The sequence below is a fragment of the Trichomycterus rosablanca genome, chromosome 6, assembly GCF_030014385.1.
Source record: "Trichomycterus rosablanca isolate fTriRos1 chromosome 6, fTriRos1.hap1, whole genome shotgun sequence".
NCBI lineage: Eukaryota > Metazoa > Chordata > Actinopteri > Siluriformes > Trichomycteridae > Trichomycterus > Trichomycterus rosablanca.
Window position 1 is genome coordinate 23,664,590 of NC_085993.1, and position 12,885 is coordinate 23,677,474.

At 40.1% G+C, this 12,885-nt stretch overlaps 1 protein-coding gene across 1 annotated transcript in view; it reads right to left on the bottom strand.

The window, feature by feature from the left end:
• esyt1b (extended synaptotagmin-like protein 1b) overlaps positions 1–11,256 on the bottom strand; it is an 84,752-nt gene extending 73,496 nt beyond the window's left edge. The window contains exons 1-2 of the mRNA XM_062996734.1: positions 10,869–11,256; positions 8,839–8,880 (exon numbers count right to left, since the gene is read on the bottom strand). Of these exons, the coding sequence (XP_062852804.1) occupies positions 8,839–8,880; positions 10,869–11,189 (363 nt within the window). The 5' untranslated portion in view covers positions 11,190–11,256. The remainder of the gene's footprint in view (positions 1–8,838; positions 8,881–10,868) is intronic.
• Between the last annotated feature and the right edge of the window lie 1,629 nt (positions 11,257–12,885).

A 12,885-nucleotide genomic window follows, 5' to 3' on the forward strand; every position in this document is an offset into this window, starting at 1 on the left:
ACCACAGGGTAGCCCTGAGCAGATGTCCAGTTTTGCTCATAAAAAAGCATCAATGTTACATAATGCTACCTTCATTACATTTTACAGTGGGAATGGTGCTACCTGACTGATGTGACCTGTAAGAACTGTTATCCATGTCTGTGTTGCTGCAGCAGCAGCTCCTACTGTGGTTTGTGTTGTCAAACATAATGCCAGGGCATTCTCTGCCTGTGGCCTGTGTGGCCTGGACCAACCCAGCTGACAAAAATGGCTAAGAACCACACCCTTACACAATTTCTTTTGTTGTTGTTTGTTTATGCATTTTCTCCCCTTTTTCTCCCTTTTAGCGTGTCCAACTGCCCGATTGCGTCATGCTTCCTCTCCACCAATGCCGATCCCTGCTATGATTGAGGAGAATGAAGCTAACCCACGCCCCCTCCGACACATGGGCAGCATGCCGTATGCATCTTATCACCTACACTTTGACGAGTGCAGTGCAGCTCAGCGTTGTGTACGGAGAGACACACCCTGAGAGCACTCTTTTCTCATCTCTGTGCAGGCGCCATCAATCAGCATGTAATTGCACCAGTCATGAGAGAGAGACCCCATCCGGCTTAGTCCCACCCATATCTGAAAAACAGGCCAATCGTTGTTCATGTGGCCGCTCAGCCTAGCCGGCAGGCAGAGCTGAGATTCGATACGATGTATTCGAGATCCCAGCTCTGGTTCCAGCATGTGTTTTTACTGCTGCGCCACCTGAGCGGCCACCCTTACACAATTAGATGTCCTAAATGTCTACCTACAGTGTTTTTAATTCAAAGATCATAAAATGACAATTCTGGTTATTTTAAATATCGACTACCTAATTAGTCATGTTTAGGTACTTGACTTGAAAAATAAAACTACTTTAATTTAAACACAGACCAGATTATACTACACAACAGAAGATTGTGAAACATCTACATGACTTTGCTGTTACACAATAATGTCATACTCGACCCAAGTCAGTCTTTAAAACTATTATGGCAGAACGTTAGCTGTTTCTGGCTACTCTATGTGTGTGTACTTACTGAGATGTATTTACTAGTCATCCTATAAAAGAAAAAAAGTATAAAGTACTATAATTTCAATTATTATTGATATTTCAGTATGTCTTAGCAAGTAAACACATTTGTGAAAATGACCATGTCATTTTGCCTTAATTGAAAAGAACAGATTTTCCTGAGTCTTGTTTGAGTCATGTTTTCCATTAAAGCATGTGCAAGCACCATTAATCACATTCTCAAACACACATTTACATCTGAGGCAGGGGTGGGCAAATAAGATTTCCAAGGGGCCACATAAAAAACTGGGAGTGTTGTGGACGGCCAGACCAATAGGCTGAACACAATTCTGCTCAATATTATCTCTTGTATCTCTTTAGAAAAAGCAGTAAATGTAAACGTTCTGCATTATTCAAGTTCTTGTATTTATCTGTGTTTAGTACCGTAATGGCGAATTAAGCCCTAGATTTAAATTGTGATCCTTAAACAGCTTTACATCTGATTCCAGTACATAAATACTTAGTTCATGGCTTGTTAAAACTCTACCGTCTCTATGAATCACACTCAGTCCTGTTCGCTAACACATTATGGTGAAGCTGGATACACTTGCACACACATAAAATGAAATTTACGCGCATTTAAAGAAATAGCGGTCCCTTCAAAATAAAAACAATCCTGCTGTATGGCATGTGTGATGTACATTTATTTACGTCTGATTTTTAATTGCCACTGACCTCACGCGGGCCGGTTGAGGACAGCCAAAGGGCTGGATGTGGCCCGTGGACCGTACAATGCCCAGGTGTGATCTAAGAGCAATTTTAGTAGCTCCTATTAACATGACTGCATGTCTTTGGACTGTGGGAGGAAGCCGAAGTACCTGGAGAAAATTCACACAGCCACAGCATGCACACTTCACACAGAAAGGACCCGGCCAGCTCCACCTGGTAATCAATTCCAGGACCTTCTGGCTGTGAGGCGACAGTGCTACCCACTGAGAATTTAAGTAAGGTGAAATACAGAAAAGAAAATTATCTTACAGTGTACCAAAACAACAGTGATGCATGGTGGTGGAAATATTCAACCACACCCTGACAAAGAAGAAGTACCACTTATTTTTCAGTGACAATTTACCCTCTGGTCTGGATCTTTGTGCAAAAGGATTAATACAGCTGCAGAATTATGGACAAAACTAGTCACCTGACCTAAACCCCATCAAACATTTATAGAAGCGCTTGAAGACAGAAAAAGCCATGCATGTGGTAACATCACAAGATGTTTCTTGAATATTGTACAATCAGGCTGGGTTAACATAGAACAACAGACTTTAACATGGATCAGCAAATGATTACAACCCCAAATCAGAAAAAGTTGGGACAGTATGGAAAATGTGTTCCTTACATTTACTTTGACTTTTATTTGATTGCAGGCATTTCATGTTTTATCTGCTCCACTTCATTTCATTTGTTAAAATACCTCCATTCATGCATTTCAGGCCTGCAACACATTCTAAAAAAAGTTGGGACGGGAGCAATTTAGGGATTGTAATGAGGTGAAAAAACTAAATGATGAATAAAGGCGCAAGATTAAGCTGAACGCCCGTGATCTTCAATTCCTCAGATGGCACTGCATTAAGAACCGCCACTCAACAATAGCTGATATAATCACATGGGTGAGGGATTACTTTGGCAAACCTTTGTCAAGCACTACAATACAGAGTTACATGCACAAATGCCACTTATAACTTTACTGTGCTAAAAAAAGAATGTATACATATGTTAACTATGTCCAGAAGCGGTGTCGACTTCTCTGGGCTCTGAGGTATCTTGGATGGACCATCACACAATGGAAACGTGTATTGTGGTCAGATGAATCAGCATTCCAGGTCTTTTTTGGAAAAAATTGACGCTGTGTGCTCCGGACCAAAGATGAAAAGGACCATCCATACTGTTATCAGCTACAAGTTCAAAAGCCAGGGTCTGTCATGGTATGGGAATGTGTCAGTGCCCTTGGCTAAGGTACTTTACACTTCTGTGATGGCAGCATTAATGCAGAAAAGTACATTGAGATCTTAGAGCAACATGTGCTGCATTCAAGACGTCATCTTTTCCAGGGACGTCCATGAATTTTTCAACAAGACAATGTAAAACCACATGCTGCACACATTACAAAGGCATGACTGTGGAAGAAGAGGGTACGGGTACTGGACTGGCCTGCCTGCAGTCCTGACCTGTCCCCAATAGAGAATTTTGAAATGAAAAATGCAACAACAACGACCCCGTACTGTTGCACATCTTAAGACGTGTTTGCAGGAAGAATGAGACAAAATAAAAGCTGAAACACTAAATCACTTGGTATCCTTGGTGCCAAAACATCTTTTAAGTGTGGTGAAAAGGAATGGCAACATTACAAAGTGGTAAATGCTTTACTGTCCAAACTTTTTTTGGAATGTGTTGCAGGCCTGAAATGCAGGAATGGATGTTTATTAATAAATGAAATGAAGTTGAGCAGAAAAAACATGAAATATCTCAGGTTCCTCCTGTCTGCAATGAAATAAAAGTCAAAGTAAATGTAAGAAAGAAGTGTTTTTTATTATTTGCATTTTCCATGCTGTCCCAACTTTTTCCGATTTGGGGTTGTACATGCCAAATTGATTGATTAAATGGTTGATTGATAACTGATAAAGAAGTCATTGTTTGCATAATGATGTCAGTTAAAAATGTCATTTAAATTAATTTCCAGCAGTTGATGTTTGACTTCAATTGCAAGCAGAGTTACATTTCTATACAGAGTAAGGGTGTTGATTTGTAATGCACTATTAGTGTGTTTGCCACTTCTGTTTACAGATGCATTCAAAAAATTCTAATTTCAATAGACATGCTTTATAATGCATTTTTCACAAACAACAAAATTACAGATTCAAATCACAAAAAATAACATTGTCTTGCGTCAGTATGAAGTCTGACTGGGTGTTAAACTCAGCATATGCAGATTTGTGTGTAATGTTGATTTTTTTTTTTGATTGTTGTTTTTGTTTGTTTGCTTTTAACAAAAATGATGTAGATATTTTGCATCATGCCACAACATACAGCATAAAGAACTTACCATCTAATTATAACTACAGGAAAACTGTGGTTCCAACTGAAAGGTTTATGGAACCACAATCATGCCCAGACAGGTGCCCTCACACACATCTTGCACAACATGATTTTAAACTAATGATAAGTGTAATGGGGTGGTAAGAACAACAGAAGGGAAATCACCACCACACTGATTCTGGGCCCAAAAGCTGGACCAATTTAGAATGAATGAAGGGAGTCTAAAAATATAACTAACTCAAAAATTCAAAAGAAGGAAGGTGCAAAAGAAAAAAATTAAAATATTAACAACCGTAAAGGCAGGATTTGATATTAGCCTGTAAAGCTTTGAAGGCAAAGGCTCTACAGTCAGAGCTGAATGGTTGGCTGGCCCACTGATCTCACAGTAAAGTAAGAGTAAAAAGTCAGGGAGTCAAATACATATGATTCTCTCACCTGCCTATCTACAGCTAAAGGGGGAGAGTGTTAAGTAAAACTTCAACCACAGTCAACCAACCAGCTACTTGGTCCACCAATCAACTGACATATGGCCAAAGTCCCAAACACTCTCCCTAAATGAGAATCTGACAAAAAAAGGAAGAAAGCCCCTGCCCTTGCCCTGATGCAAACTGAGGATGCACTTAACAGTAAAGCTGTGGCCACAGCAACCACTTGAGGTGGTAGAGGATTTCTTACTATTTTAAATGGTTTCACATATCTTGGTCCTCTAACCTCTTTGACTCCAGAGACAGAGGAAGGTCCTTAGTGGATAACCAGACCCATTGCCCCAGGTAAAGGGAAGGACCCAAGGCTTTCAGTTGGCAGCAGGCATTCTAGAGGCTGTGGTGGCTAGGAGGATGTTACAAGCCCTTTGACAGGCTCTCTTGCAGCGTTTAACAAAATGCTGCACAGAGGACACACCAGTGTCTGCCTACTGCTCTAGAAACATGCTCTTAGAACATTAAAAGGTAGATAACTGAATTAACACTCAAATGGCATCATGTGTAGATGAGTGCCACAAGGTAGTTTCCTTGAGAAGGAGAAAGGTAACTCTGTCATAAAGTCAAGGGAAAGGTGGGACCAAGGGACAGGAGACCAGCATGTCCCTAGGCCACCACAACCATCTGCATAAAACTCTTGTTTTGTTGACACAAGCATGGCCTGCAAATAGCTCCCAGTTCCCAACATCATAAATTATTTCAGACTAAGAAGTCAGTCAACAAGAGAAGTAGGCGCCAGGGTGTTCTGTTGTCGGGTCCTGCATGTTGGGACAAGACTGCACTGACCCCTACTTCAAAGGCATCAACCTAATAAGATTAGGCTTCAACCTAATAAGATTAGGCTTCAACCTAATACATGCCTGCAGTTTTCTTGGTTAGGGCATTAAGGGGTGCTGCAATGGTGCTAAAGTTAAGGATAAAATGTCTAAATAAATTGATAAAGCCCAGAAAGTGCTGGACCAGCCTGACTAAGGTGGGACAAAGCCATTCAGTGATGGCCTTGGTCTTATCTGGTTCCATCTGCAAGTTGCCCCTGGTGCCTCTATGAGACCGGTCTTTTTACAAAGCAGTGCCCAAAAAGATGCTGAATGTGTGCACCAACCATGGAAATCCTAAGATCCAAGGCAAGTTCGGTGCCTTACTATGGAGAACAAATATCTTACCCAGTTGCAAGGTTACAGGTCAAGTTTGTTGGGTAACCCCTCCAGACCCCAGTGACTGACCATCAATGGCTGTAATTGGTAACAGAGCCTGTAGGGGTGTTGCGGGTATGCCCATTGCCCCTAAAAGGGTAGTGTAAATGAAGTGTCATGTGAGGGCCAATATAGAGAGAAAGGCAATAATGTGGACAACCACACACATTGGGCTCGAATGCCAACAAGAATTGCAAAAGGAAGCCCCTACAAAGACAGAGTTCCCCTTCAGGTAGGTGGGTTTATGGATGGTTGGTTCATAAATAGTTCGCAGACCATTAGGCTTTATAGATTTAAATTCAAAAGCTCTACAGTCTGAGCTGAATGGCTGCCTGGCCTAACAATAAGTAAAGCGAGGGGAAGGAGTCAGGGAGTCGACTCTTTACCCGACATGGTTGTCTTATGTGTCTAACTACATAAAGTGCTAAGCAGAACTGTGACCATTGGTAGACAACTAGCTATTGGGTCTACCAATCAACTGACATACCACCAACATTCCAATGATTCTCAATTTAAATAATAAACTGACAAAAAACTTGCAAAAGAAGAAAATGAGTCAGTATAAAAAAACAAAAACAGTAGAGATTCAAAATAAGGAAACATGACTTTAATTGAAGCGGAAGCGTACACTAAGGTAAACAGATCGTGAAAGAGATCTCAAATTTGAAAGAGATCTCAAAAGCAAAAAAGAATGCACACTGGCCAACTTGCTTACAGAATATGTGAAGATAATGACTCAGCACTACACTGATATCCTAAGTTTTTTAAATAGCCTTGAAATCAGGTGCATTGCATGAGCACTACAGCTCCTGGGTTTTGTAGTCTGATTAAAAATACAACGTCATCTAACTCTTTCTGCCACAAGATGAAATGGATGAAGGTAATCAACCCATTACAGAAAACCATCAGTAAATCAGACAATTTAAAAGCTGTAGAATTGCACAATAATCAATAAGCATTGATTGACACAGTAAACCAATAAAGAACTCGTCTACTAAAAAAGAAATATAGTGATGTGCATATTAAATTTGCCAACAAGCTACTGATTAAACAAAAATACAATTCTTTGGCAATAATTTAGGTAACGACATTTGGAAAAAAAAATGTTAAAAGAAGTGTTATTGGTTTATGAAGCTGGATATTGCAAAGCTGTTATTAAGAGTAAAAAAGGATTAATGATATATGTTATTAATTTGTTCAATACTTTTAGGGTCAATATAAAATCAGAAAAACTGCACAATAACAGCAACAATTGTTTTGATTAGTTTGCACAATATTGTAATTGTGATTGTGTATTTATCACTGCTAATTTAGGCCTCAAATTATTTATTAAAAAGCATTTCGCATTTTTTTAAAAATCAACACTTCTTTTGTTGTATAAATTTGTATTAATTATTATCAGGTTATTACACAACCCACTCAAACACTGATTTGCATGCATTTGTCTGTAAACACTAAAGTAGCACTGTGATCATTAAAAATACACTGATCAGCCATAAAATTAAAACCACCTCCTTGTTTCTACACACATTGTCCATTTTATCAGCTCCACTTACCATATAGAAGCACTTTGTAGTTCTACAATTACTGACTGTAGTCCATCTGTTTCTCTACATACATTGTTAGCCCCCTTTCATGCTGTTCTTCAATGGTCAGGACTCTACCAGGACCACTACAGAGCAGGTATTATTTAGGTGGTGGATCATTCTCAGCACTGCAGTGACACTGACATGGTGGTGGTGTGTTAGTGTGTGTTGTGCTGGTATGAGTGGATTAGACACAGCAGTGCTGATGGAGTTTTTAAACACCTCACTGTCACTGCTGGACTGAGAATAGTCCACCAACCAAAAATATCCAGCCAACAGTGCCATGTAGGCAGCGTCCTGTGACCACTGATGAAGGTGTAGAAGATGACCAACTCAAACAGCAGCAATAGATGAGCGATCATCTCTGACTTTACATCTTACATCTAAGGTGAACCAACTAGGTAGGAGTGTCTAATAGAGTGGACAGTGAGTGGACACGGTATTTAACAACTGTGTCTGATCCACTCATACCAGTAAAACACACTAACACACCACCACCATGTCATTGTCACTGCAGTGCTGAGAATCATCCACCACCTAAATAATACCTACTCTGTGGGGGTCCTGACCATTGAAGAGCAGGGTAAAAGCAGGCGAAAAAAGCATGTAGGGAAACAGATGGACTACAATCAGTAATTGTAGAACTACAAAGTGCTTCTATATGGTAAGTGGAGCTGATAAAATGGATAGTGAGTGTAGTAGCAAGGAGGTGGTTTTAATGTTATGGCTGATCAGTGTATATTATAGCAATATTTAGCTAATAAATATTATGATAAAATTTGCTTATATTAAATTTGACAGGTTAGTACGCTGCTGCATTTTTAAACTGATTTAGAGTTGCAAAGAAATATGTGACTCAGCTTTACCAATTCATTCTGAATGTTGAATTAGTTCTGTTATGCTCATAGTGTTTATGTTCATCTTACTGTTCTTCATTACTGACACAGTCTCTGTTGAGCTTTTTTTAATCCATAAAGCATGAGGACGCGCACAAGTACCTCAGTGATGTTTTATATTTTGACAAGCTATATGCAGTTAACTATCAACTAATGCCAGTCAGTTATTGGTTAATACGCGTCCTTGATTTAAATGATAACATTATCAGAACTTCAAATTACTAGTGCACATACAAAAACCAGCACATTAGTAACAAATTGGGTTTTTCTTAGTATAAATGCATCTGACTCTCATTTGTTGCTTCATAGTCTATGCTATAATTAAAAAATCAAAAAGGAGATAATTAGGCAGACAAGTCTTGACACAAATTCTAGACAGGACAGTCTCAGCATGTACCAGCACTGAAGATGACAGATTCTGCACTGTTTACACGTTTGGGTCTTTGAGAGTGTGTGTGTGTAGCCCGAGGGGGTGGTTGTGCTGGTGGCTGTGTATGCAGGATAAGCAGGGTAGCAGATGTAAAGATCTATGAAAAGGGCGTGGTCAGACTGAACAAAATGGCATACCTTATTTAACCACTCAACCTTCTCCACGTCTGGGAAATTGACCTGCAGGAATACAGAGACATAATATTTATTTAAAATATGTTTTGAGCTGCATCAGTTTAGAGTTTTAGAGTTTAGAGCAATCACACAACTTCAGGCAAATTCACAGACAAACCAGTTGTTACAAAGACTCTGTGGTACACCTTTTATGGAAAAATAGCATGCATATTTTCCCTATGTGTTCAGAAGAAATTTTCCCCCACCCCTGCATAGCACATGGCAGCTCATCTGATCTGAAATGCCAAAAACAGAAACAACCACATCAATATAATACACTAGGGAAAAGGAGAGAGAAACACAGAGGGAAGACAGCCAAGTAATAGGAAAGAATCTCAAAACAGGCTTTAAAATGGCTAAAACTTTGATCTATAAAAAAGAGGGGGTGTTTATCAAAGTTCAGTGTTGTCTTGGCAAAAAAACATGGAAGCAAGGCAATGGAAGCAAAATTTGACAGATTTTAACCAGATTCTAGGCCTGTTGTGATTATAACATTTTAGCTGACGACTTTCATACAAAAAACTGCTGTTTTTAGAATAAAAGAATGAATAGAATGCTTTTATTTGTCACACATACATATACAGCTGAACAGAACAACAAAATTCTTTTTTTGCATATCCCAGCTTGTTTTGGAAGCTGGGGTCAGAGCGCAGGGTTAGCCATTGTACAACGCCCCTGGAGTTGAGAGGATTAACAGCCTTGCTTAAGGGCCCAACAGTGGCAGCATGGCAGAGCCCAGATTCACACTCTCAACCTTTCGATTAATAGCCCAAAACTCTACCTACTAGGCTACCACTGTCCCAGTGATATAAAGGAGAAGTAATGGTTCCATTAATTATGACAAATCGTCCAGGTTCTGTGAACCATCACACTACCACCACCATGTTTGACCACTATAATCTTAAAGTGAAATGCCATGTTTTCTTTACACCATATGTAACAGAATCCATGTCTTCCGAAAAGTGCCACCTTTGACTTATCAGTCTGCAGAATGGAATGGGGTTATCTAGATGTCTATGGCACATGTGAGACATTTAGGGGCTCGTTTTTGACAGCAGTGTTTTGCACAATGCAACTCTCCCATCATCTGTCATTTTGGTCCTGTGTTTTTCTTATTGGAAAATCATATACACTGAACTTAACTGCTTTTTGAGACTTTCTAGCCTGATTCACATTGCCAGAAAGGTTCTATTTAAGCGATGTTTAGATTCAGTAGTTCTGGGAGAAATCATGCCTGGGTGTGGCTAGTGAAACTGAACCCAATAATCAAATGAATTTGGTTTACTGGTTGAATTACTAGATAATGGGGCTGAAACATAGAAGTGTCAATTTTGTTTGTTTGTTTATTAGGATTTTTAACGTCAAGTTTTATACCCTTCGGTTACATCCACATCAGAAACGGTAGTTGCTCATTACACATAATTCATCATTTCACAAGGTTGTATCTCCAATTCACCTCACTTGCATGTCTTTGGACTGTGGGAGGAAACCGGAGAACCCAGAAAATAGTGTACATATTGCATTACAGCCAATGAAATGTATGACACTATACAGTGCATAATATCATCAAAAGATTTAGGTGAACAGAAAATTCTTATTCAATGTCCAAAGCCTTTGAGCCCTCTGATGGTACTGCATAAAACTCTCTGCATGCTTCTGTGACTGATACAGACACATAGGTTTGAGAATTCAAGTTGAGACAGAAACGCTGCTAACTTTTTGGTGCTTAAGCTCATCTGAAATTAACTTCAAAAAGTGTCTGGCTCCTTTCCGTGTAGGGCCTTGAAACAATCCTTATATCACCACTGTGTAGCAGCTGCTGCAGCCTCATTACCTTATTATTACGCTTAGTAGCGCCACCACGTGGTACTAACGGTTTTAACACGTTTCTTCTATTTTGCAGGAAATTAAACTCCAACACGTAGAATTAACAGTTATATTGATGTGTAAAATATTACATTGTGGTTTTAAGGTTTTTTTTTTAAGTTTCTTACCCATGCAGGCAGATCTCTGTAATTTTTGTCCTCGCTGTCTGAGTCCTGGTTCAGTAACTGCATGGCGGATTTCAGACGCGCCTCTTTGGCTTCCCGTGTGTGTTTCCATCCTGAATAGAGCGCTAATCCAAACACAACCAAACTGCTGCTCACACGGTAATATCCAGCCAGGTACATAGGCAACAAAGCTGTCAGGCATTTCCCAAAAGTCCATAAAATACCCATCGCATCAATGCGTTTGACTTTAGCGACTATCTTCTCCTTGCTTTCTTCTTTTTGCTTAGTTTCTGGAGCGCTCGGCTCTGTCTCTTTCTCAGACATTGTGAAACGATTTAAGAAGTGAATTCAGATCTTACGCAGCGTTCAGTGCAGCAGTGCTGAAACTGTGCATCGGTTCTAGCTAACAGCTGTAAAACTACTTATACTCGGATAAAAACGAGAGGAAGAAACACGTCGCAGTGCGGATCATTTCGAGTCGTGACTCAGCCAGAAAGAATGAGAGATCTTCCCCCTCCTCACTCACTCACTAAATGATTGGGTAGTAAACTACTTATGGTGTGCTCCTGCAGACTGGCAGTGTACCAACCTGCACCCTATGTGCCTATTGTTTAGACATACTGTGTTTATTCTGTGCCCACTTTGTATCCGGTATGTACCAACACTGTACCCAATCTGTGCAGACTTTATATCCACTTTGCAGCCATTTTTATTTCTGTTCCCAGTGTAGACCCACTTCTACACACTTTGTACACACTTTATACCCACTGTTTACTCAATCTGCAGCAACAAATGAATACCCACTCTGTGCTGACTTTATATTCACTTAGTAGCTATTTTTAATTTGCCCTGTGTACTCACTTTTTGTCCACTGTATATCCATGTTGTGCCCACTGTAACCCCTACCTACTCTGTACACACTGTATCCAGCTATGTCTGTTCTTTGTCAACTCAGTACCCAATGTCTAGATAATAAACCCAATGTGTACCAATTCTGAGACCATTTTTACACCTTCTGTGCCCACACTGTACCCACTGTCTACACACTCAGTACCCAATGTCTACCCATTATGAACCCACTGTGTACCAGTTCTTAGACCATTTTTACACCTTTTGTGCCCACACTGTACCCACGTTGTACCCACTGTTTACTCAATCTGCAACAACGAATGAGTACCCACTCTGTGCAGACTTTATATCCACTTCGTAGCCATATTTAATTTCTGTGCCCTGTGTGTACCCACTTTTTGTCCACTGTATATCCATGTTGTGCCCACTGTAACCACTACCTACTCTGTACACACTGTGTTCCAATTGTGTCTGTTCTTTGTCCACTCTGTACCCAATGTCTACCCATTATGAACCAACTGTGTACCAATTCTGAGACAATTTTTACACCTTCTGTGCCCACACTGTACCCACATTGTACCCACTGTTTACTCAGTCTGCAACAACTAATGAGTACCCACTCTGTGCAGACTTTACATCCACTTTAGCAGCCATTTTTATTTCTGTGCCCTGTGTGTACCTACTTTTTGTCCACTGTATACCCATGTTGTGCCCACTGTAACCCCTACCTACTTTGTACACACTGTGTTCCAATTATGTCTGTTCTTTGTCCACTCTGTACCTAATGTCTACCCTTTATGAACCAACTGTGTACCAATTCTGAGACCCTTTTTACACCTTTTGTGCCAACACTGTACCCACTGTCTACACACTCAGTACCCAATGTCTACCCATTATGAACCTACTGTGTACCAATTCTGAGACCATTTTTACACCTTCTGTGTCAACACTGTACCCACTGTCTACACACTCAGTACCCAATGTCTACCCATTATGAACCAACTGTGTACCAATTCTGAGACCATTTTTACACCTTCTGTGCCCACACTGTACCCACTGTCTACACACGTTGTACGCTGTTCACTCAATCTGCAGCAACAAATGAGTACCCACTCTGTGCTGACTTTATATCCACTTCGTAGCCATTTTTAATTTCTGTGTGTACCCACTT